The 25,190-nt window shown below is 43.5% G+C and overlaps 1 protein-coding gene across 14 annotated transcripts in view; it reads left to right on the top strand.

Moving 5' to 3' along the window:
- The window catches only part of RREB1 (ras responsive element binding protein 1), a 124,429-nt gene that overhangs the window by 59,581 nt on the left and 39,658 nt on the right, over positions 1 to 25,190 (top strand). For 9 of the 14 annotated variants that reach the window (XM_080579244.1, XM_080579252.1, XM_080579257.1 and 6 more), the window contains 4 exons: positions 3,557 to 3,646; positions 5,039 to 5,202; positions 23,003 to 23,159; positions 24,302 to 24,438. In XM_080579244.1, coding sequence (XP_080435370.1) covers positions 3,557 to 3,646; positions 5,039 to 5,202; positions 23,003 to 23,159; positions 24,302 to 24,438 — 548 coding nt within the window. The remainder of the gene's footprint in view (positions 1 to 3,556; positions 3,647 to 5,038; positions 5,203 to 23,002; positions 23,160 to 24,301; positions 24,439 to 25,190) is intronic. The other 5 variants (XM_080579249.1, XM_080579250.1, XM_080579245.1 and 2 more) reach the window with 1 other exon arrangement.

Genomic DNA, 25,190 nt, shown 5'->3' with positions numbered 1-25,190 from the left:
TGCCCTGAACCTTTGTCCCAAGTCTGTGGTTCTCTTTATAATGCTGACTTGGCTCTAGTCTACCCGTAGTCTAATAAACGTGTTCTCACATCAACCTGCATCCATTTGAGCTTCTCATTTGCTTTGCTCTTGAAGAAAAGAAAAGATGTGACAAAGGTGTTTCTTGAGCTGGAGAAAACCCTAATGCACAAATCTTGAAGCATTTGCCATCAGCTGAATGCAGAGCAGTCCTGCCAGGTTGGCTAACTTGAGAGTAGCTAACAAATAAGCTGCTAATTTAAGCTTTTTGTTCAGGAAGTGTGTTTTCACCAGCCTGGCTCCAGTGAAGTAGCCAAGTGCCATGTTTTACACTTGTGAGCAGGGGTGCTTTTACAATAGGGATGCTAATGTTTTTTGATCTGGATTGAGTCAGTCAACAGCAGTCCTGTTGTAGCTACCCTTGATTTGCTTGAGCTGTGTTACGGTATGCAGCACGTACCCTGTGTGACCACTGGAGAAAGTTTGGGTTTTAGTTAATAATAAACCCCAGATTCAATACTAATCAGCTCTGGTGGAGCTATAGTGTGTTTCTGATCTTTGCTTCAAGGTGAACCATTAATTACTCTATCTTCTGTTAATTTGCTGATTCAAAGAGCAGGCAGTCTAGAAAGCAGGCTCTGAAACAATTAATTGCATCGTGTAGAACTGTATCACTTATTTAGAAGGGGGGCAAAATAAAGTAGTAGGTTGATAATTTCACAGAAATACCCTGGGGATTAAACACCATCTAAACTGTCAGCACAGCTGCAGGGATTTTCCTCGCAGCACAGTGTGTTTGTTCTCTGTCCTGAGCCAACTTTAACAGGGTTGCAGTATAGTTGGAGCCGAACATTACTCCACAGACTGGTTGCATATAGTAAAATTGAAGTTGTATAAGTAGGATGGAATGCATGTGTGTGAATTATATGTTTGTATATAAAAATGTGTGTGTGGGCCAATGGGATAATGCATTTTAATTTTCTTGGTGTGTTCAGACTTCATAATGGCAGCCTTTCTTGCTTGCTTTCTAATGTTTTTTGAGTAATGGTGCAGTAGGCTTTGGCCCGTGTGCATGGCCTACAGTGATTAACTTCAGGATGGAGAGCCCTGAAAAACATTTGGAAAAAGATCCACAAGAGAAACAATACGGGGGAATGGGAGAACCTAACTGCTATGGTCTTGATACTTCTAGAAGTGAGGTCTGAAGTTTTGTTTACTTGAGTCAAAATAAGAAAGTAGCTCTTCATTCACATCCATTGCTAGTCGGCATTGCTAGTCGGTCAGCATTGCTAGTCGGTTGAGGGAAGTGATTGTCCCGCTCTGCTCTGCGCTGGTGCGGCCTCACCTCGAGTACTGTGTGCAGTTCTGGGCACCACAGTACAAGAAGGACGTTAAACTGTTGGAGAGTGTCCGGAGGAGGGCAACGAAGATGGTGAAGGGCCTAGAGGGGAAGACATATGAGGAGCAGCTGAGGTCACTGGGCCTGTTCAGCCTGGAGAAGAGGAGGCTGAGAGGGGACCTCATCGCAGTCTACAACTTCCTCGCGAAGGGGAGTGGAGAGGCAGGTGACCTATTCTCCGTTATCACCAGTGACAGGACTTGCGGGAACGGTGTCAAGCTGAGGCAAGGGAAGTTTAGGCTGGACATCAGGAAGAGGTTCTTCACCGAAAGAGTGGTTGCACACTGGAGCAGGCTCCCCAGTGAAGTAGTCACTGCACCAAGCCTGTCTGAATTTAAGAAGCGATTGGACTGTGCACTTAGTCACATGGTCTAAACTTTTGGGCAGACCTGTGCGGTGCCAGGAGTTGGATTTGATGATCCTTATGGGTCCCTTCCAACTCGGGATATTCTATGATTCTATGATTCTATGATTCTATGATCCATGTCACTGAAGTTAACAGAAAAGTTTCATGGACCCTACGTTTGAAAACATGTTAGATTTTAGCAGATTCTGTAGATTTTAGTTAGATTTCTCTATAGAATTTTTTCCCCAAATGATGTGGAAAGCAACATTGCTTTATTAAGCTGAGACTTAAAAAAAAGCTTTTTCTATCATTGTGTCAGCATCTTTCTTCCCCAAATGCCAGAGGATTTGTCACAGGGGCTTGAGTCAGTCATTCTCAGTGTTCCCCACAAATGCTTGTGTCTGACAATCTGGAAACGGTCCTTTCTCCGTTGATGACTTTTGGGACAGCGATAGGGAATAAGAGTTGTTCGGAGGGAGAGGAAATGGATAGATAGTAACTTCAACTCCCTCTCATTTCTGACTGAAAAGCTGCTTATGTTTGGTGTTTTTTTTTGTTTGTTTTTTGTTTGTTTGTTTGTTTGTTTTTTTACTAATGGTACCTACAATGGCCAGCAAAGAGATTCAGTAGAATGCTTCCTTTTAGCATAAATATTGTCGTTTCCCATCGGTCACGCAGAGATGGTTTTTGGTACTCTCATTACCAGAAGTTGAGGTAACAGGCGGTAGATCTCTCTAGCTGGTAAAGATGTGCACTGTTCTACAGAAAACGAAGATTTAACTCAGTGGCAGACCTTCTTGCTTTGAGTCATACAGGCTTGAGTGCAGAAGCCTCATCTGGGCTTGTTAGTGAGATGGGGAAAATGCCCATATGTTACTCAGTAGTCATCCTTGTGGACAATTCAGGCAAATGCCTTTGGTTCCTGTGAGAGTGCCATTTCATCGTTGGCTGAAAGAGTGGCGGTTTTACTCAGTGTCTCAAGGGCATACTTAAATCAGGCTGAGCTCTCCAGGTCGGCTGCACTGTTTGTACTCGTGGTTTGACCATGGTTACTCCTGATTCTCACCTGGGTGGAGAACAGCGGGTTCATAATGTGTTCGTTTTGAGTCACGTACACTCCTGCATCGTCACCTCTTTCTCGCTATGATCTCATCAGATCTTGCAAGCTTAAGAAGGGTTGGGCCTGGTCAGTGTTGCCTGGATGGGATGCTTCCAGGAGAAACACAGGATGCTCGGGGAAATGGTGCTGGTGATTCAGTAAATGCCGCTCTTCCTTCTGAGTCAGACGAGGAGCAGAACGGACAGCCCTGAGAAAAGGGCACTGGGCTAGTGCCCTGCCACTGAGATGGGGTGGAAAACCCGAAATCCTGAAGACGTGTGCTTATTAAAGATCTTTTTGTAAGATTAGTGGTGTTTGCCCGCATAATCTGGCGGGTTTCCAGGCTGGGTAATTACTTTCTGCTCACCTAAATTCCTCCTGGCAGTTTGAGCTGGTCGCAATAATTGCCTTCACTTCCTGTCCTAAACTGCTACTGCTGAGTATCAGTGTGCTGTTAAAACAGCTGCTGTACTTCTGTGGTAGCTGAAATGGCCCCTATTTATAAATTCAGAAGTTTCTGAAACTTCCCTGAGGGATCTATCAGGATGATAAATGCACACATACAAGTTGTTCTGTTAGCAGTAGCCTTTTGTACTTAGGATGGCTTCTATTTTTCCATCCCCAGCAGTAACAGCTTTCCAGTTCTTTTATATTGATATTCCTTCTGATTTTTTTTGTTTTGTTTTGTTCACAGGAAACAAAAGAAGAGAAGTCTTCCTATACCTGTCCTCTGTGTGAAAAGATTTGCACTACACAGCACCAGCTAACTATGCACATTCGTCAGGTACACAAAGTATAAGCTTGATTCTTTATTAATTGTGTCTGGTTTGCCAGTATGCATTTGCAATGGTGAAAAACAATTCCGTGTACAAATCAGAAATGCTTCATTATAACTTTTTTTGCAATCGGTTTGCTTTTATTTAAGCCCTCTCCTGGTATTTCTTTAAAACAACAACAACAACAACAACGGGGTAATTCTCCTCCCTTCCTCTCCTTCCTCTCCCCACCCCCCGAGTGGCTCAAACAAGGATGTGTGTCCTGTTCTGCATAGCTTAAGGTATCCTAAGGATCCGGAAAACCACTTCCATCATGAAGCATAAGTCCTGTTTTGTTATCCTGTTTGAATACAGTTCCCTTTACTGTTCATGCAAGTTAAGAAGCAGGAAGACACAATTTTAAAATCATCTCAGCGTTGAAGAGCCTCTCTGTCCTTTACAGAGTACAGCAATTTTGGGAGGCAGAATTGAAAATACACTTTACAAATATATGATACTCTTTTTTTTTTCTTTCTTTCTTTTTTTTTTTTTTTCATGTCAGCTACAGGCTGCCTCCTGCTCCTCTTGAAATATATATGTATTTTATAAGGAGGTTTGGCCTTTCTCAGAAAGTTGTACTTTGGTTGTTAGGTTGTGGTTCATCATTGTGACTCCACTAGATACTACTTCAGTTTTCTGTTCTGTACTGTAACTGTTACTTATTTTTTTCCTAATTCTCCGCGTTGTTGTTGTTGTTGTTTTCTCATTTCTTTGTTTTTGTTGTTTTTTTTTTTTTTGCTATGTGAAGAAAAAATCAATTATCTGAATGCAAGTAACAAAGAGTGGTACATGTAGCACAGGTAGCTAATAGCCATGTTTTGCCCTGTAATGCATTCTTATGGCCATAGGAGCCTGCATGTGAGTTCAGAAGCAGCTTCCTTCTGTTTTCTTATTACTCAGTTACTTCAAAATTAATATCTTTAAAGAGTATTTATTGTTAAGTGTCTTCTGCCATAAAGTTCATAATTACATCTTCTTTCTGTTTTCCCCCTTACCACTCACCCAACCCCAAACCACTGCATAACTTAAGGTATCCCAAGGTACCATTTGTCTGATGGGTTGTTGCTGGATCCCTTTCTATACCCCTCTGCTGCACACCCAGGGGAAATGTGGTGGGCACTTCAGGCTGCACAAAGCAACTACCTGTGCTGGTGCATTAAGGAGTTAAAAGTGAATGGTGAGGGTGGAGTTGAGGGGGGAGTGCTCAGGAAAAGAGAAGTTTATATGGAGCACACCTTGATATAAGGTATTGCGTTAAGTGGCTTTTCAAAGCTGCTTTTAAGATGTTTGTAAATCTCTCTGATATTTTACTGGCACTTTAGAAGGGGCATTCAATGAAAAAAAATCATTGCTTTCTCTAGCATAACACTGACACTGGAGGAACAGACCATTCCTGCAGCATCTGTGGAAAGTCTCTGAGCTCAGCGAGCTCCCTTGATCGCCACATGCTGGTGCACTCAGGTGAAAGGCCTTATAAATGTTCAGTATGTGGACAGTCCTTCACCACCAATGGAAACATGCACAGGTGAGTGCTGATTGTGACCCAGGAGTTTGGAAAGCATTACGAGATAGGGGGCTGGTTTTGTTTCTGTGGAAGGACTTTGAAGCTGACTAAAGATCCTTACTTGGGCAGAAAATACGGACTCTGGTATCAAATATGGAGTGACACACATGCACATTCTACAGCTACTAGGATGCTTATGTTGTGGGAGGACACCAGAATTGAGACAGGTCTCCTAGCTCTCTTCACATAGTACCGAGTTGTTGTGGATATCCAGAAGTATTGTTTTTTTGGTTTTATTATTATTATTTTGACAAATGGGATGGATTTTTCTCGAAGGATAAAAATACATAGCCAAGCTGTAGAGGAGCTTCTGATTTCCTAGCTTTAGTGTAGCAGATGCAAGTGGTTGTACCGGGGCATCTTTGGTATTGGAGGATGTTAAGAAGTGAGGTATCCAAGTGCCATCATGAAGATGTCTCTTTAGAATAATTGATCTTGGTTTTAGATACACGCATCAGTACTTACTTGCACCGTAGACAACTTACTGCATTGTAGATCTGGGAAATTCTCTGTAATCGGAGTTGCCAAACATACTTCATACAGTTTCTTTAGTAGGGATAAAGCAATATGTACAGTTGTAAAGTGGGAAAACTGAATGTTAAATCACATGTATGTTCCTTCCCCTCTCTCATCCCCCAATTCAGTATTCATTTATTTGCATGGGTGGAGCACCTCAGAGCTGATTAACAGTTTGTGAATTCCCACATAGTTTTAGTCCCCATATCAAAGAGTTTACAACCTACAAAGAAACTGTAAAACAGGTGGGAGAAAGGAACATAGCTTATAAGCAAAATGACAAGAGCGATGGTTACGGACCATCACATGGTTTTGTGTGGGAGGGAAGATACCGCGTTTCCTTGATTTTTACCAATCATTTTCCAAGCAATATGCTTGGAAAGGGTGGAATGAAAGGTGTGATTTCAGTGACAATAGAAGAGATAACATACTCCTGCACAAAGAAAGCAGTACCTGCTTGCAGCTCTACCTTCTCTATATCTTATTGAACAGCTTAAACAGTTACTTAAAAATGGAGGAGAAATGAGAGTGTGTGCGGTTTTGTAACTCTGTATTTGTTTAACCTGTACTTGATCAGAATTGGAGAGAGAAATGTAAAATGGGAAGGGGAAGACATAAAGATGTTCAGAGGAGATAGTGGCCTTGGGCATTGAATAAATCACGTCTGACTCATCTGACCAGGAGGCAGAGATGTCGCGAGCCACATGTTTCCCAGACTGGGTCATTGCTCCATGTGCCATGAGGAAGGCAGGGCAGTTTCTGAGTTGCAGCTGATGCCACTGTTGGCATCAAGAGGGTGAATTCCAGCACCAGGAACCTTGTGTTGTTGGACGCCGTTGTCTTGTTCCTCAGCCCAGGCTGCTTGCTGAAGGATTGCATGTTTTGTTTAGTTTTTTGCTCCCTAGGCATCTCCTCATCCTCTCCCAGGAACTGGAAAAGGAGGCTTCCTGTGGCACTTTACTCCAGGCCTATCAGATGTTAACGTAATATCTTTTGCTTATTGGGGTTTCCCTGTATAACAACTCTTACCATGCTTTAAGCAGTTCATCAGAGTTGCCAGGCTGAGTGACTTGCCCAAAAGAAGTAACCATAGATCAGAACCTTCTAATGAGAAGATTGTTCATTTAAAATTTTTCCTCTTAATGAGATACTACATGAAGTTACCAGGATGGAGCGCCGTCTTTACCGCCCACGCTAAGAAGGACCTGAGCTCATGCAAGGAAAAGATTCCTGTTAAAAGTTCTTTGACAGGTGTCGGTTCCTGTCTGCTCTGTAAAATTCCTTCTTGTGTAGGCCGACATTGCAGCAGCATGGTGGGATATTGCAGAAAGCTCATTGACACTGCAGCAAGTGGTCCCAGACCTGGGACAAGCAAGATCCTGAGCCTACCTACAGAGGGTAGTTTTGCAAAAGGAGGGTAATGGTTGGCAGGACAGCACCAAAACAATTTTTTTTTTTCAGCGAATAACCATTTCTTGATGCTGTAACAGACTATAAAAGTGAATCCTGATGCCGAGGTGGAAAGTATGAATGTGCAAGTAGGCAGATGAGAATAAATACAAAGTGAAATTATATTTGTTATCTGGTACTATGACACGCTCACAAGGAAGATGCTCATTTTGCCCACCAGGTACTTCCTTCAGAAACAGGTATTTCTAGTCTAAGATGGTCTGAAAGAAATTCTTCTGTAGGCACTGCAAACCTAGCATCAGGTCCCGTGGCCTGCCAGTGCTGTGGATGAGTGCCTTTCGCATCACATTCAAAACTGCTTCTGCTTCAGGATCCGGGGGCAGGGACCTGCTTGCCAGGTCCTGCCTTGTGTGCAATACCTGCAGGTCTTGCTTGTGGTGAGACCATGTCTATTCTTTTGCACCAGCTGGGTGATAACACCAGTCCATCTTTCTCTGCTCCTGCACACAGTTCCTTTATTGTTTTCTGGTTTTGTACTAGAGTGTCTAAGTAGTGACAGATAGGTGCCCAAACCAGCAAAGAACAAGGTTTCTAATGTGTCTCCATTAGCCAGGGTTGCGGTCCCTGTGGAGCATAACACAAAATGTGGGGTCAGAGAGAGAAATTGTGAGTTTAGCAGAAAGTTGTGAATGTTCTGCTAAAGAATCAGCATAGCTCGTGGAGGTCCTGTAGGAGTCTTCCCATGTATTGCTGTATTTACACCAAATATGCTCAGTGCACAGGGCAGGACCCAGGGAGAATTTAGTCTGCTGGGATCTGAATGGGGGGGAGAAGGTGTATGCACATACTGCATACGTTCTTCTCTTCTCTTTCTCCATTTGTGCCTTGTTCTGGCTCTTACTTAACTGCCTATGCTATTTTTTGAATCAAGACTTTTTTTTTTTAAGACCTTTTAGGGTTAAAAGCCCAATGAAATAGTTTTGTCAAGGGCAATGCTGTACTGTAGGAGTGTTTATTACTGTTTCGATAGGGGATGAAATTTGTGATCCATTTTTTTTTACCTCCTAGCAGCCAGGTCATTAGACGTTCGGTAGAGAAGAGGAGGGAGGGAGACAAGTTCCAGTTGGTTTTCAGGGTTAGGAAATGTGTTCTTACACTCTCGGGTGCCTATCATCTCTGTGGAAAGTAATTTTTCTCCTCCCTCCCTTTATTAAGGGAGAAAAAACCTCCAGAGCTCTAATTTGGTGGTTTTTTTGCATGACGGCAAAACTTAGTTGCAGTACCCAAACTTTTTGGCAAGTGGGAGCACAATTTTCTGCCTGGCTCTCCTCCGGGTTAGTCTAGCTGTGCTGGGGTGTTGCTTGTACTCTTTACCTGTTAAATTGATGCTGCCCTTCCTGACTCCCACAATACAAGCAAACACTTCATTTGTAAATGAGTCAGAGCCTCTCACATAAGGTCCAGTTTCTTTTTGTTGTGCTCCTTGGCTCCTTGTCAACATGTCAAGTTGAATGGGCACAGCAAATGGAGGGGTGGAGAAGGAAGGCTCTCTTGTGCAGCACCATTCAGAAAAAGAGGTTAAAACCTGCTTCCTTTTCTGACCAGGGTGACTCTTGGCCAGGATTTTCAACAAGGAACTGTGAGCCCAGGGCATTCCCGAAAACTCTCCTGAAGCTGCCAGACTGCTCAGGACTGGCCTCAGCCTCCTGTGGGGAGAGTCGCAGTTGGGGAGAGCAGAGGTCTCTGGAGAGTGCTCAGTGTCTAGAGTGAAGAGCTAATTTTCTCATTCTTCTGAACGTGCTGTCAACCTAATTGCCTCTATATCAGTGCCCAGGCTCCTGTTAGAGGGGGGTTGTTGCAGTCTGGTGTGATAACTGGGAAACCCGTCCGTACCTGGGATCCTTATCAGGAACGTGAATTGCTCAGGAGGAGGAAAGCTGGAGAGAATGCTGCCTTTTTCTTTTTGAGCAGTTCCAGAAGGAGCGAGCCTTGTAGCATAAGGGACCGGGACTGATGTGGGGTTTGAGGAGCTTGTATTGTTGCGGTTTGTAGGAATTCAGAGGAAGGGGTTAGATCATAGTAATTTTGAGTTCAAAATTCCTGTAACTGGAATGGAACAGTGATGATGAGTACATAAGAAAAACTGTAACACAGCACATGGTAATCCTTCAACTTCTGTGCTAGAGACCCAGGCACTATGGCTTTATCTCGGTTGCAGTAAATTAAAGTTGAATACTCTCAGATCTCCAGCAGGAGCATAAACTTTATGGAAAGAAGTTGTGTGCATATAAGAGTTTTCTGTGGCTCTGAAATGGCTGGGTATTTCCGAAGAAGTGTCTAAAATCAATAGATTGCAATTACTAAAGTCTTTCCATCTGTTGCTCTCTCAAGAGTTTATCTATGAATAGTGAGGAGCCCGTTTGGGTCTAGACTCTGCCACTAAATAGGAAGTTGCAAACCTCTTCTTACATCTCCCCCACTACATCTCCCCAAAATGTAGACAGAGGAGTTAGTCTGCTGCTGTGGGTTTTGATGGTGGTGTTGGTTTGTTAGCTTTAGCAAGGGACCTTAAGGCAGAGAAAAGAGTTTGCTTGACTTACTGTGCTGCATTCCAGTAGAACATGCATCAGACTTTAGTGGGAAGAGTGATGCCTCCACTTGCTCCAGAAGGGTTTCCTTCGGGGTAGGAGACTTTGCCAACAGCTCCTTTTCCATTTCTGTAGCTAAGGATGGTCTGTACCTATCACTTTAAAATCACATTTTCCTCCCTGCCAAAGACATGTTCTGCATGCAACTTGGAAATGTTAATAGAATATAAATGCCAGACAGGAGGCGAGAAATGACCTTCCTGCCAGTTTCCAGTGGGTAGCTATTAAAGGCTCTGTGGCAAGTTTGAAAAGAGTTAAGGAATAATATATGTATTTCAACCACAACTTCCCCAGTTTGGTAAACTAAGCTGTAGTGTCTATGGCTGGTGTTCGCTATGCTGTCTCTAAGTGTGATAATGCAAACTAACTGAAGCGTTGTGTGTGAAACCAGAATGTCACAGGTATTGACCTTTTCTCCCCTTCCACTCCTTGCCCTCTACCTGGAAAAATTCTTCATAAAGGCTTTTTAGTTACATCCTACTTAAGTACTCATAGGCTGTTTATGGACTATCTCAGGAACAGGTCTCAAAGTTGGGGGATTTTTTTTTTTGGCACATGCAAAACACCACATGCAACAACCACATGCAGAAGTCTTTGAAACTCAAATTGGAAGATCTGGATTGCAGAAGCTATGCTTTGAAGCATGCTTACAAAGGGTCCTATCAAAGAAGGTATTTCTTCTTTTAATTAAGAAGGCACTTTCATTCTCAATCTTATTCTCAGTGTTAGATAATTTTCCAAAACTTCTTTTTTTAACGTGCTTAGAGAGACAAACAGCTGTTTTTGTTACCAGTGCATGGTACTGTTCTGCTATTCAAATTTTTTAAACGATGCTTCATGTGTATGTATATGTTGCTGAGTGTAGGTTTTTTGAGAAAGATAGAAAATGCATGTGCTGGAGGGGAACCTGTGAATTTTGTTGTTTTAGCCAGTCACCTTCACTGGCAAATGAAGAGCATACACTTAGTGAAGACTGTAACTTACTGTTTGGATGATGAGCGTTGGATCCCCATAAAGGCAGAGGGATTGAGATGCATATGCTTCAATGATTTCCCAGCTCTCTTTAACATGGATCTGTGTTTTATAGGCAGGCATGCATACAGGCTGCCTGTGACTTCTCAAACATCCAATACGCAGAGTGTCTTTGAGATCTGGCTAAATCCATCCTCTCCCTGCATTCCACCTGTGAATTTCTCCTATGTTATTTATGGCACTGGCCGGCTTCCAGTAAGTTGTGTGTGCTTTGTAGGGTGCAGTGCAGTAACAATGCCCAGCCTTGAAGTACAAATAGGATCTCTGCAGTCTAGCACATGCATGCAGTCTGGCATTTGCTTAAGATGGGAATTTTTGAAGGGAGAACATAGCTAAAAAGGCATGATGAGCTGTTTTTTTTTTTGGGGGGGGGAGGTAACAGGAGGGGAGTTGCAGAAGGGGAGAGGAACTGTCTTGTTACAACATTGTTTGGTTTATGGTGGTTTGCAAAGATGGCCAAGTGGAAATTTGGTATCAAATTTTGGGTACCTTTGGAAGATTGAACACGTAAGACCTTGAAACAAAAAACAAGTACCCAAAGAACTTGCCATACTGAAAATGACTGACACTTCGCGTGTGTGAAAAGGCCATTGATTATTGTCTTGCACAACAGAAATGCCTCTTTGATCATCTCCTGAGGAGCTTTTATTTCAGTGCTCTTAAATATGAAGAAGCAGGATCTATACAGGCTTTCAGATGCATTCCTTATATGTGGGGAATGATTTAACCACTGTCACCGTGCTAGTAAAAGATAAGCTTCAGCAAATACAAGTGCCCTAATTCTTGAGCGGGGATAACTAACACAAAGGGCTAATTTCTGCTTCTAGTAATTGATAACTGTAGCTGTAGGAGACAAGTGAGATGTGATACCTGTTCTGGTTTTCTTTGCGGTTAAAAAATGTTCCTTATGTTTTCACTAATACATTTTGTAAATAAAGGTGAGGAAACAGATGGAGAGAAATGTTTTTGGTCTCTCCTGTCAGCAGATATGTCCAGAGTAAACGTTTGGTACCCGACTGGGACCTCCATGTTAAAAAAAGAAAGAAAGAAAAGGTCAGGACTTTTCAACATCAGTGTATAGCAGAAAGAGTCTGTTTCTCTGTGTCTTTGATAAGAATTGGAGGAACAAAGTATTTTTAATAGTCCCAGGCAGAAACTTTTGTCTGTCTCACTGCCGCTGAGTAGATTGGTCATCTTTGTAAAGACTTTACATAAACCGTTATTTAATTCACATGTTACATAAATAGAATGCTCAAAAAAAAAACCACACCATGGATATCTTCAGCTGTAAGTGACCCTAAAGGAGCCCTTGTGTTGCAGTACCACTGTGAGCCCTTGGAGCTGTAAGGAGATGCCATGATTTCAGATGTGTTGAGCACTGCTTGCAGCCTTGGACAGTATCCCCCTTCAGTTATCATTAAAGAACAGCAAAGGAAGTTAACACAAAAACACTAATGCTGAGATCTGATTAGAATCAAGCAAAGCAAGGAAGTGCAGAGTTAAGATTTATATGCTGACCTTAATTAGCTCCATTGTTCTTGAGAACCAAAGCGTACACAATGAGGAACATTATACTTGCATCTCCACAGCTCTTCGGTACCTAAACATAAGAAACACTTCCGTGAGCTTTTCAGCTCCAGATTTTGTGTGTGTGTGTGTGTCCTTTAATTAATACTTAAATCTGAGCTTGTACCTTGTAAGGTTGTGGGTTTTCACGGTTTGGTTTTCTGCAGGCAGAGGGGGACGCTCTGCCCTCAGTGGTCACTTCAGGTTTTGGGTATGAATCGTGCCAAGGGGAAGGTGGTCCGACATCGCTGGGTAATACCACCCTCCTCACAGGCAGTAACATAAATCTCCGTGTAACAGAGTGTATTCAGCATAGCTTAGTGCTGCTTTGTTACCCGTGTCACAGCTCAAATGAGCACAAGCCACTTGACAGATTAGACGCTAGTCGCAGAGCACATGGCTGCGGCGACCTTGATCTTTCCGCATATGTACCCTTTCAGGAACATAACCTCCTCTAAAGGTTTAATATTCTTGGGGATGTTACCTCCCCTTCTCACCTTAGAAGAGCCACTAAATAAATACAAGCTTTAACTTTGCAAGCACTGGGAAATCCAGGTGATATTTGCAGCCAGTTGAGGGGCTGTTAGTCCTTTGCCATAAGCCCAGCATTGTAGCAGGTCTTGTGGATATGTTGGCTCTCAAGGTTAACAGGCAGCGTGTCCGGATGGCGTTCTGGTTTGTCTTCTAGGTCTGTACTTCAGTTTGGGCAATTCTGTATAGAAAATGCTGGTTGCTGAGAAAGTTTGCTGGGAACGTTTGTATGTTAGGGAAATCTTTGCTTAGCCTGTTGTGCATGCATGTCATAAATGCTTGCCTTGCTGCTTTAATAAGCGCATGTTGAATGTTGTCTGAAGAGACTCCTGGGCCAAGTACCAAAGAGAAGGAGGAAAAAGTCTGTCTCAAACTGCATTTGTGGTTGCTGTCGTTCCACCTTTAATGTCTCTTCCAGCTTTACCTTTTCTCCCCCCAGTATCTAACCTGCTCAACCTGTTCTAGTTCAGCATGCTGCAACCAGCACACTGCAGTATGTGTCCCCTCTCGGGGTCAGCGGGTTCATTTTGCCTTTCTCTTTTCTCCCCTTTTAAAAATAAGCTGTTCATTCACTGGGGCCTTTCACTCATGTTTTTGATCTGTGATGTTCACCTGCACGATGCACAGCTTCAGCAAAAAAAAAAATAATACAGGTCTATAAAGCAGTAGCACCATGGTGCAGCTGGTGAATACCACACAGAGTACAAGCACTGCTTTCTCTTTCTTGAGGGCATCAATAGGTGTGCTGACTTTGTCAGGCTGCTCTCTTAGCTGAAGTTTTCTGAACAGTCTCAGTGATTTTTAGTAATTCCTCAGAGCAAGCTCTCCAGTGCTTTGTGTGGAAAGATATTGTAAAGCAGAGGAGGTATGCAACTTCTGTGTGGGCCCAACATCCTAAACTCCCCATGTTCTGCTGCAGTTTCTGCTGATTCCTGTAAAGTAGCACAAGTCGTGCAGGGACTTCAGTTTCCAGCTACTCTGCTGGACTGCTCCAAGCAGAGCCGTGGAATGAGACGAGAAACCTTTTCCTGGTGCTGTGTGTGAGATCACCGCTGGTGAGGAAGGAGGACCACATGTTCAGGAACAGGAGAGGAAATGGGCTGAACACTTGAAGCTGGGCCTGTTAGGATGCGGTCTGCAGCGCTGGCAGAAGTTTGCACAACTTGTGTGTGCAGCGATAACCCTTACTTCCTTGCCCCTCGAGTTACTTGGTGACTGCTGATGTCAGGGTTATGTGGAGACCCTGTTTTAATGAAGATGTGCTTGTTATCTGGCGCAGCTTCCTTGTTTGCAGGCCAGGGGGGGAGGGGAAGTACTGGGCTCCATCTGCGCAGCATCCCCAGCATTGCTGTGGCCCTGTGGCTGTCTATTTTTTCCTCCTTGAGCAGTGTGACGCAGCAAGTTGTTCTCTGCTCTGTGCCATCGGGATTGCTCAACAGTGGAGTGTGACAGGGCAGCAACTGCATGAGGGCTCTGCCTGGTTCTGGGAAGTAGCTGAGACATGTTTGCTTGGTTGTTAAAAGGGTGCGGTTTTGGGGGAGGCAGGATGTACCTGGGACTTCTTCAGCCTTGCTTGCTGTTATGGATAAGACCTTCTGACATCCCTTCTCAAATTTTTTCTCTCTGATTTTTTTCCCTGATGCTAAAATTTAAAACAGCTTCAGTTGTCCTTACCATCTAGTCACACTTGTTTTACTGTGAAGTTTAAAATCAATTCTGAATTTATTGACAAGGCTTTTACACCATGATAACTAAAGGAAGTGCCTGAAAACCACAGATTTCCAAAAAGATGAAAGAAAACAGCAATTCGGAATGTCCCAGGCCAGGTTTTTGGTACACTTTTAAAAGCCTTATTCCTGCTTAGTTTTACTGTTGTTAATAAACTTTTGTCTCCAAGCTTAAAGGAGCATGGGGGCTGCAGAGGGATCTTGTTTAATACTTATTAAAGAGTTTTTTACGGCTTAGAAGTCTCCATGCAGTATTTGGCAATGTTAATTTAGGTCTGCTCTGAATTTAATGCAGACTGCAGGCAGGCAGTTTGGTGAAGTGATACTGGGAAGTGCAGACTGTATTTCTCGCCTCTTTTGCCCTCCCTTCTGCAAGCTTTGATGCAGACGGCAAATGAGTGCTTTCTTTTGCTGTCCTTTGGTAAGCTTTGCTTTGGAGGCATGTTTTGAATCACTTCCCTGTCACAGCATCATCAGGCAAATATTTGTCTCCCTTTTTTTCCTTTGAGGTGTTCTGACAACACTTCTGGTAGAGAGAACAGGAGTGACTTTGAGCCAAGCTGGGAATGCAGTTGTATCAATCCCAGCCTGTTACAACTTGCTGATTCTGCGTCGCAAGTAGTTGCTTAAATATCTGTGAATACAGCATAATTATTCAGAAATGGTACCTCCCCCCCACTTTTTGGATTTGTAGATCAGTATCTTTCCTCTCAGTCATGCTTGCAACTTGCCTTTATTCGCGGCAAAGCAAAAATTTTATTCTAGGATAAAAGTACAAAATGCTTTGTGTGCACGTAGGTGTATAATATGTACTTAGCTGTCACGTACTGGCAGCTGCATGGCGCTGGTTAACTTTGCAGGCCGTCCTGGTAGCGCTGAAAAGGGTTTCTAGTCTGTCCTTTGAACCCAATCACAGGTGGCTTTTGCTTCCCTGGTGCTCCCAGGTAGTCTGGGTGGATCTAAATAATAATGCTTGTGTCACCCGAATGATGCTGCCTGCCACCCAGCTGTAAGGCTGGTTTTGCATTGCCTCGTGTCGCAGGGAGATGGACAGGCCCAGCAGCCCGCACTGGGCTCGGAGGGACACTGGGGGCACGACTATGTGGCACGACGTGGCTGCAGACACACGGCCAAAGTGAGTCGGTGCTTCCCAACCTGGTGCTTCTGGGACCTGTTCGCCCTGCCCGGGCTTTTCGATGGAATCACCTGCATTGCCATGGCTCTCAGCAGCTGAGCCCTGGAGATTGCTGGCTGTTCTCTTCGCCACAAATTAGCATCCATCACTGGCTAAGACTAGGCTGTTCGGTGGGGCTTGAAATCTGTTTTGAGATTGTTGTTAGAAAGCATTTCCCAAGTAGTTGAGTTTTTCGTGTTGTCATGCCTCTCAATTTGCTGTGAAGTGTGCTTGTATGGCTTAGGGCTTTTGGGATCATTTTTGTAATTTTGAGAATAAAAGTAGCAAAGGAGCCAAGGAAAAGAAAAATAGAAACTCATCCAAGTGCAGATCAGGTCTGATTTGCAAAATTACCTGCATCTTTCTGGTTCCTGTGATTACAACTGGCAAGGGCTGCATGAATTGCTCTCTTAAGTGGCTGCTGTTTGTAATTAGCACTGGAAATACATTGTCGATACAGATTCTGTACATGTTTTAACGAACAAACAACTGACTAAAGTCTTTAACCCAAGGGTATAATGTTACTGTACTTTTGACTTAAGTTCCAGTCATATTCACGAGACACTAAGGAGAGGGTTAGCAGAAGTGTATTAAGTGATTGCTCCTAAAAATGCTGCTGCTTCACTTTCTGTTTGTTTAAGATTCATTTCTCATGCATGTCAAATAGCAGAAGCTTTAAAGAGTAGTCCCCTGTGTTTTGCTACATTTCTGGACCATTTGGGCTGAAGTAAGATTTGTTAAGCAGAACAAAGCAACAGTGACAAAACTGACATGACATAGAAATTTCTCAGAGGAGACATTAGCAGTGTAATTTTGAAGGCTGCCTTCTCTTGCTCTCTGAGACTTTTTTCATTTTGTGGGTCCAAAGAACATCATGGTCCAATTTTCATCCTGTGTGCACACATCTTGCGCTCTTATTAGTCCTGATATGGTGACACAAAGTTGAAACTTAGATAAAGCAAATGTTTGTTTGTTTGTTTTTAAACATAAATAGTTGCTCATATATTGAATGTTAGGTATGCTCTTTACTGCAGATTACTGAAAATATATATTTTTTGATTCTTCAGAAATTTTACTGTTATTTGAAAGTAGTAGTGTAAGTGAAAAATCTCAGAGAAGAAAACAGTGGAAGAAATAAAGCAATTGTATCAACCAAATCATGCTTAGGGAATCTGACCAGCTCAGTCCTTCCCAGACTAGCTTGGTGAACTTGCAGAACTCTTCACTTTGGGGAAAAAAAATAATACAGTAGTATATTTTCAATAAGGTAAAGCCTAAAAAGCATTATTTTTTATTTTCATTCTCTGAGTGGTTGGATGTGTCTTTAGGTAAGTATCAGATGTGTGAGACTCATCCCCTAGATTTTGATACCAGACTGCTCAGAAATCACAAGGGAGATGAGGAACAGCAATGTGCAATTCAGTAGAGTATAGGGTACATCTAGTGGTAAAGTGGAGAAACTTAGAATAATATCTGGGATATGAAGCCAGAACCTGAACTTGATACTGTCAGATGATCTCTCTGGACTGATAATGCCCAGATTCATTGGCCTCCCCACTGTGTTTTCACAGAAGTGGAGATGTGAGGGAGGAGGAGGGTGTTTATACATGCACTGGATCCTGCGCTCAAGAATTAATCTTGATTTAGATGCTGGGACTTTCCCAACCGGGCCCCAGTGAAATTGCTTGCTGCTCCCCCTCTGGACATGCTGCTCCTTCTAATCAGACCTACCTGGCATAAACCTCTTGACTGAAAGCCAGCAGTGCTTGTGCTGCCATGGTTATAAGGGAGAGGCTTTAACCCTGGACCCTGCTCAGAGGCTGTAGATCCACTCTTTTGTTCCACACCTTCCTTTTGCCTAGGCCTCTGGGGCAGGCATGCCCTTTTTCAGGGATGTGGAGAACATCAGCAGCCACGGAAACCTGGGGCGCAAGGATGGTGCGGTTTTGCTCCCCAGAGACAGAGGTGAGGGATTCCCACACAAGCTGAGGCAGAGGGATGCTTCCTCCCCAAGAGCCAAAGTGGTGCTGCTCGGGTTATCTGCATGCAAAGCAGGAGCTCCTGGTTTTGTTCATAATTCAGTGGGACCCAGAGCTGGGAGCAGCTGTGTTGTGCAGTTGCCTCTTTTAGGATGCTTTGACTCCTGGTTCTAGCCTTGAGCCAGCCAGTCAAAACCTTCCCACGTTCTGGTTTTGGCACTGGAGCTGTGGGCTGCCCTGTTTCGAGACCTCCAGAAAGCTTATATGATCAACATGCAAATCCCCTCTGCATTAAGAAAATGCAGCAACCCTTTTTGGAGATGCAGTAAAGATGGGGATGTGACCGACAGAAACTGCATATCAGTTCAGTAGGGCACATGCTTCCCCCCGCCCCCCCCCCCCCCCCACGCCCTCCCGTGAGTCACCTCCCTTAGGCACTGATCCAACACCATCCAAGGAGAGAAAAAGGAGTAAGGCACTTGAGTTCTGCATTTGTTTATTTTCACAGAAGTCTCTTCTTCAGTGAAAAGCAGTGAAGTATTCACTTGCCACTGTTCTGGTCCAATATTCACCCTTCTGAAATCATGCTCTGCACTACACTGTTGGGACAAAGACTTACTGCCCTTTTGTTTTTGTTTTTGTTTGTGTTGCTTTTTTTAAAAAAAAAAACAGAAGTGAGGGGAATTCTTGTGCACTATCATCTTGATCATTCTGTTCACGTGATGCTTGAGGGAAGAGGAAAGCTGTGGCACAAGAGGGGAAGCGGAAGGTGATTCTCCCAGGGAGGATGGAATTTTTCAGCTGCAGTAAAGCAGTTGAAAAATGTGATTTTGTTGTGAGGGCCGACTGGCACACAGTCATAGCACAGTTGGATCCTCTTGGCTCACCTGTGAAATTCTTTTTGTGAGGGGGAGGAAAGAGATTATGAGGAGAGCATTTTCACGTACAGCTGTGCCGTGAAAAGCAGAGCGTGTAGTAAGCTATCTGCATTTTTTGCATAGCAATTCTTAAACACTGAGAGTTCAGTTCAGAGGTGGATCAGACCTTGTTTGGAAAATACTTAATTTCCTCTTGCCATTTCAGGATTATTCTTTGCAAATTCTTCTGGCTCTGTGTCTGGACTCATTCTAAACAGAGTTCTATCACTTGCTCAGAGAGTTTAATCAAAGCCAACTAGCACATAGTGCTCAGAATCCTCACTGGTATTAAGCACAGATTTTTGTCTCCTTCATTTCATCTTGTGAATCATTTCAGTGTTGCACCCTCAGAACTTGTCCAAGTGCGTGTGACCTATCTGCGTGCTGGGGAGACTGATAACCACTGCATGAAGTGCAGTTTTCAGGACTCTGCACCATCCTGAGCTTGTCTGTTGCTCGCGGGCTGCCCTGTAGGATGGCTCAGAGCTACATTTCATTGATTTAAATTAGAAAAAAAGCAAAGTTCCCTCAGCCGTGGCTCTCCTGAGCCGAGGTAGTAGTCACTTCTGAGGTGCTGGCAAGTGTTATTGTAAGCTGGTTCTGTGGCTGAACATGAGCATTTCCGTGCATGTCCTTATTTTGCCCTTCTTTTTTTTTTTTTTCTCACTTAAAGTGTTGAGTGCTTATCTTTTTTTTTTTTTTCAAATTTATGAATGTTATATCATTTTCCTTTGTCACTGTAGATGCTGAAAACCAGGCTGACTTATGAGCCGGGTTTTCGTGTTCAAAGTATGCCAGTGTTGTCAGGCCAAACTACGTTGTTATAGTCACAATGGGAAAATAACTTCTAAGCACAGCTTTGTTCCTGTTCTCCTGGTGTCTTGGCAGGCTAAACAGCGAGGTCGAGCATTTTCAGTGTTACGTATAAGATCTAATCAAGGCAAACTCTTTTAAAGGAGAATAAGGCAACACTTCCCCCACCCCCACCCCCCCTCTTAGTTATAGTTAGGAAACTTTTAAAGTAAAAGGAGCCTTGGTGAAGGGAACATTTAACTTTAAAAGAAAGTCTGTGGATGTGGATGTGACTTGGCATCTGCTGCAGTTCAACCTAAGTTGGGTGATAAATGTTTTCTCGAGGCAGAATGACATCCATGTTGCAAGGTAAAAAGAGAGAGATGAAGATTGTGTCTATCCTTTGTACTGCTCAGCTTTATCTTCACGCTTATCTTGGGTTGTAGCTCTAGTAATCTTTTTCCTCTCCACCCTTGACTCGATGTAGTGAAACTTGCTTAACCTGTCAAAGGAATAAACCTGCTTGCTGTAATGCGGACAGGTTGCAACTCTCCTTGAAAACTCTGGAACCTGCTGCTTTGCTTTCAGATTTGTCTTTTTCCTTAATGATTGGATGCAGAGAGCTATCAGAGTGTCTGTGATATTTGACCTACACAGTAAAAGTCAAAGGTGCAGTCAGGGTGTCTTCCTGTTTATAGCTCAATAGCTCAGGCTGCTTCCTTTCAAATATGCAAAACTAAAACATGAAGGGATTACCACATTCCCTGCTGGGGGTATGGGTTCTGCTCATGCTTTTTGGGCATGACAAAAGCGTGCATGGGAATGCAGGCAGGAGATCTGCAGGCTGGGGACAGCTGATGACTTCAACACCAGGTGTAGTAGCAAAGCCCTGTCACTGTGGTGCTGCACCCACATTAACAAGCCCTGCCTTATTAGCATGCATTATATTGCAAACACAGCTGGACTGCTTTTGGGACTTGCAGGAGCCGGTGTATTAGCATGGATTGTGTCAAGCCAGGCAGAGGTGCCAGGCTGGACTGGCACTCACCTGGAGGTCTCCTGTTCACTCTGGATGTGCCATTGCACCCCTCTCACGTAGGAGCAGCTCTGTCGAAACGCAGAGTTAAGCAGATGGATGAACAGCAGGGAAAATAGCTTAGCCCTAAGGAAGCTGTTTTGCATGGGCAGCTACTAAACAGGAGTTCTGTATACTTGGTACTGACAGAAAAGAGACTTGAAAAGAAAATAGAAACAAAAAGTCCCACACTTTATGTATAGCAGTTTGTTGTTTGTTTGTTTTCTGAGTGAATGTGATTTAGCTCGACTGATTTCACCGTCTACCTCTCTGAAAAGTTACTGGCCAAGTAATACTAGCTAGGTGTCAGCCAGGCTGCCAGAAGGGTGAGCATGCAGGCTGTGTATCTGTTTGGCTGGCTGGCCCTATCTGGGGGGACACACAACACATGCAAAAGGGAGATCTCATCAAAATTAGAAAGCACTCTTTACCAAAAAGAAAAAAAAGCCAACAAACCACCTTCTGCATTTTGCTGTGCCTCTGGAATTGGATCCTGCATTTTTGGCAGGTCATTCCCAGTTGCTTTTCAGGTTTATCTGCAACCACGGTGGGCAGCTCTCGCTACCCAGCCTGCTGGGCACATCTGCACACAGATGCTCTCTCCTTCTGGAGCCTCCCACAGTGTGACCAACACATGTCACCAGCATCCATCCCCTGGTTATGTGACCCGTGAGGGTTACTAGGGGACTCGGTTTGGTCCACCAAAAGGCTGGGAGTCGAAAGCTGGTAGCAGCTGACCAGCCATTTTAATCTTGCAGGGGTTCTAATACACCCGGGGCTTTTGAATGCTGGCTGTTCCTGCATAACACCCTCAGAAGACCGGGTGTAGTTTGAGACAGTAATTTAGTTGGCTTTATCTAAACGTTCACAGATTGTGAAAGGAAACAAATAAAAAGCATTGTGCTGGGAGACAGTCATCCCAGCAGCTTCTGCCCATGGGTCAGTTTGGTCCAGTGTGTTATCTTGCAGCATCACGCCCTTGGCATTCAAAACTAAAATTGATTTTATGTCATAACACCCAAGCAGTTATGAGGACATATGAGACTTGTCTAGATTACAACATTCTCTCATGTTTGAACATGATAGTGTGCAGTCAAGTGAAATGGCACCATCCTGAGCTGAGTTGGTGGTGTGACTTCTGAAGGAGCGTGCCCAAATGCCATTAACATTGTCTCCCTTGTGCTGCTTTGAAGTCAGTCACACAGACAAAGTATACCTCTCTCCTACAGTCCTATTTCTAACTATTAGAAGTGAGAATTTCCATTGCATGTAGGAAGGTAGGAGCCTAAGTTAGATTATTTTCGAAAGCACTTGAGTTCAGAAAATTTGAGGCTAAAGGCCCTACGTCTGTTTTTAAAAAAAGTACTAGCTGAGCTTTGAGTACTCCAAAGAAGAAACGTGGGAGTAATACCTGTCATCTAACGGGGCGAGAGTATCTTCCTTGGGTTGCAAACACAGCAGACTGTGGGGCAAGTGGGACAGGTGTACAGATATTCGTGAGATTTCTTCCTGAGTCACTTTCTCCCTCGGGTTTATACACAGCATCAGAGAACCAAAGAAATACACTAGGTGTCTCTCGGTCAGTTTGCTGGGGTTTAGAGACCCATCCTGCAATGACAATACTTGTAACCTGGGGGAAGTATGGGTGGACTTTGTGGAATCTTTTTTCCCTTTTTCAGTGCCTCTGTGACAAGAAATAGTCATTGTCCTGGGTACAGGGGCTTGTGAACACATTTTGGCAATACTGAATTTTGCAAGCCATACCTGCTGCAGCTAAACAGAATTAGCAGATATATCCTGACTTCGCATTTCCAGCTGAAATTTGATTTCTGGGTGCACCAGTATTCTGTCTTAAGGCTGAGAAGGAAATAGGAGTGCATTTAAGTGTTGTTCTGACATTGGCACATACAGATGCGTTTTGGGGTATGGTCTGAAGCAGTAAAAGGAGAGCCAGCTGAAGACAGGGCGCTTCTTTTGCATTGAGAAAAGTGGATGCTAAGCTGCAGGCGTTTACTTGCTAGACCACCACCAGACTGCGGCCAGGTGTGTGGATCACCGCGTGGCTTTGGGCAGAAGCAGGGCCTCATGGGTGATGGGGGATAGATGCGGTGCTCCTGGGGTCAGGCAGTATCGGGGTGAGAGCCGTCCTGTGGGCTGGGGCATGGGGATAGATGCTGGGCTCTATGCCCACCACCCCGCATGCTCAGGGGCGCTGTAAAGAGCCCATGCTGGATCGTGTCCCAGCTGCCTTTCAGAAGTGCAGTGCAGTTCGTGGGATCTCTGCCGCGTTCCTTTAAAGGCAAACCTTGGAAGAGTGATGGCATTAAAATTTACGCGGACTTCCTGTCCCGATTATTTGCCTGCTGACAGTGTCGTCTTCCCCCTCCTGCTCAGGCACATGAAGATTCACGAGAAGGATCCAAACAGCACAGCGAGCACAACTCCCCCGTCTCCGCTGAAGCGCAGGCGATTATCTTCGAAACGGAAGCTTAGTCAAGATGCTGAGATGGACAGAGAGGAGAGGACGCCTGCAAAAAAGGTTCTTTACCAGGCATGCAGCAAAAGGCTTTCCTGGCTGCCTCCTAAACTTCCAGCTTCTAGTGTTCATGCAGACAGCATGGGAATAGTTAAATTTGGTCTTTGTTATAGCCCTGTACATTTTAAGATACCATGTTTTTCCTTTGTCGTCAACAGTGTTGTCTGAAATCAACAATGAATTTCTAATATCAGAGACTGAAAGAATTCCTTTTTTTTCTATATTGTTTATGAATGTCTGGGTTTGCTTTTGAGTTGTATTAGCTGATGTTGGATGAGAAGAGGATGAACTATTCTTCTGCTACTGTAACTTTTCCCCTATTTTTTTCCTTGTTTAATTATTAGTACTCTTGGAGGATAGTGATTAGAACTTTAAAAAAGAAACAGTGTTTACTTCAAAAGCAGAAAAAAGTGCATTTTTGTTTTGGTCTGGAGAAAAAAAATGTATAGCACGTTTCCCTTTTGCAGTAGTGCATTATTTGAGTTGCAAGAGCAACCAGAAAATATTTATTTGAAGGCTAGACATTTCCATTAGGGTTTTGTTTATGAAATATTTTATTGCATTTCAGTCATTTATACAAAATGTATGGTGACTGCCAAACTTAACTTGACCCTTTCCACTTACAATCTCTAAATGGTGAACTAGTAGCAGTTCCATTTAGCTCAGTATCCCCTTGTTCCTATGCAAGCTTTCTCCCTGTAATCAGAAGAGGGATATAGAAAACATGCAGAAGTTCATGGCTTTTCCAGGGACCACTTGAGTTAGCAGTTGGCAGTATTTCAGTGGCATAAATAATTTAGTCTGACAGCTCGCCTGGCTTTCTGAAGGGGGAGGAATGCTAGTTCAGTGGTATATAAACATAGGGGTTTATAAGTTGTTCCCATCACCGTTTCTCATTAGAACTGATATATCCATGACTTAGCTGCACGCTTCATCTCTTGCTGAACCTCCTTTTCTGTTGTGCATATTCTCACATGTGCTGAGTCTGTGCCTCTCACTTTCTTGCTGCTGCTGAAATGAGCCATTTCTGGTCACCTGCAGCAGAGTTGCGGGTGAAGCCCACTGATCTGTTTTTGAGAGGAGGACTTCAAATGGACTGCATATTTGGTTTGTTGCTTAAAATTCAGTCTAGTGAGTTTTTTTTCCTGTCTCTGAAGGTTGTCGAGGATGGTCAGTCAGGTGAAGGGGATAAGAAGGAGGACGACGTTTATCACTGTCCAGTGTGTTTCAAAGATTTTTTTTGCAAGTATGGGCTGGAGTCCCACATGGAGACACATCCAGATAACTCGCTGAGGTAAGAAATGGGCCTGAGAGCATTTCTGGTCACCAGATGGTCTGAGAAAGTGTTCTGGGGAAGGGCAGAGACCCAGACATCATTCAGACCTCTGAGCTGTTAACTGATTCCTGTTGTGATTTTGAACTGTGTTTTAAACTCTTCTGCCTCATCTTGTGTCACAAGGGTGCTGTAAGGCTTAACTTTTTTTTGTAATTTTTTTTTTTTCAAATACAGAAAATCTGCCAGTTAATAGCTGGGAATGTTTTTAGAGGAAATTAAAGCACCCTTCCTCCCCTCCAAACTCATCACAGTTGTTATGTAAAACTGTAAAATGCCAATATCGCAAAATTTTAACAAGTTAAACTAAAGATGCTTAAAATAAAAGTGTTCAGGTAACAAACCTATGATATTTTTCTTCCTGAGGAAAAGGAGAAGACTGGATATAAAGGTTTTATTGTTTGTCGTGGGAGTGAGTGAAGATAGATGAGTTTCTGGTTCCAAACTTTTTGTAAAATGTGTTATGCTTTTCTGCCTGTTGAAGTTAGGGAATGTTTTGGATTTTGGCTTAAATCAGCATCTCTTAACAAGGAAAAATTGGTTATTAATTGTTTGGGAAGGTGCTTGGGTTTAGTGTTTTGGTTCAAGTAATTGCTTCTGGGACTTCTGATACTTTTTTCTTTCCTGTTTTTTACCATAGAAAAAAAGTAGAGCCAGATACGTGAAGATATAAAAGAGATATTCCAAGTCTAGTTTAAACATGTAGAAAAGCT

The sequence above is a fragment of the Anser brachyrhynchus genome, assembly GCF_964034855.1.
Source record: "Anser brachyrhynchus genome assembly, chromosome: 2".
NCBI classification, from domain to species: Eukaryota; Metazoa; Chordata; class Aves; order Anseriformes; family Anatidae; genus Anser; species Anser brachyrhynchus.
The sequence above is the reverse complement of the archived record's forward strand: the minus strand, read 5'-3'. Positions and strand labels throughout refer to the sequence as shown.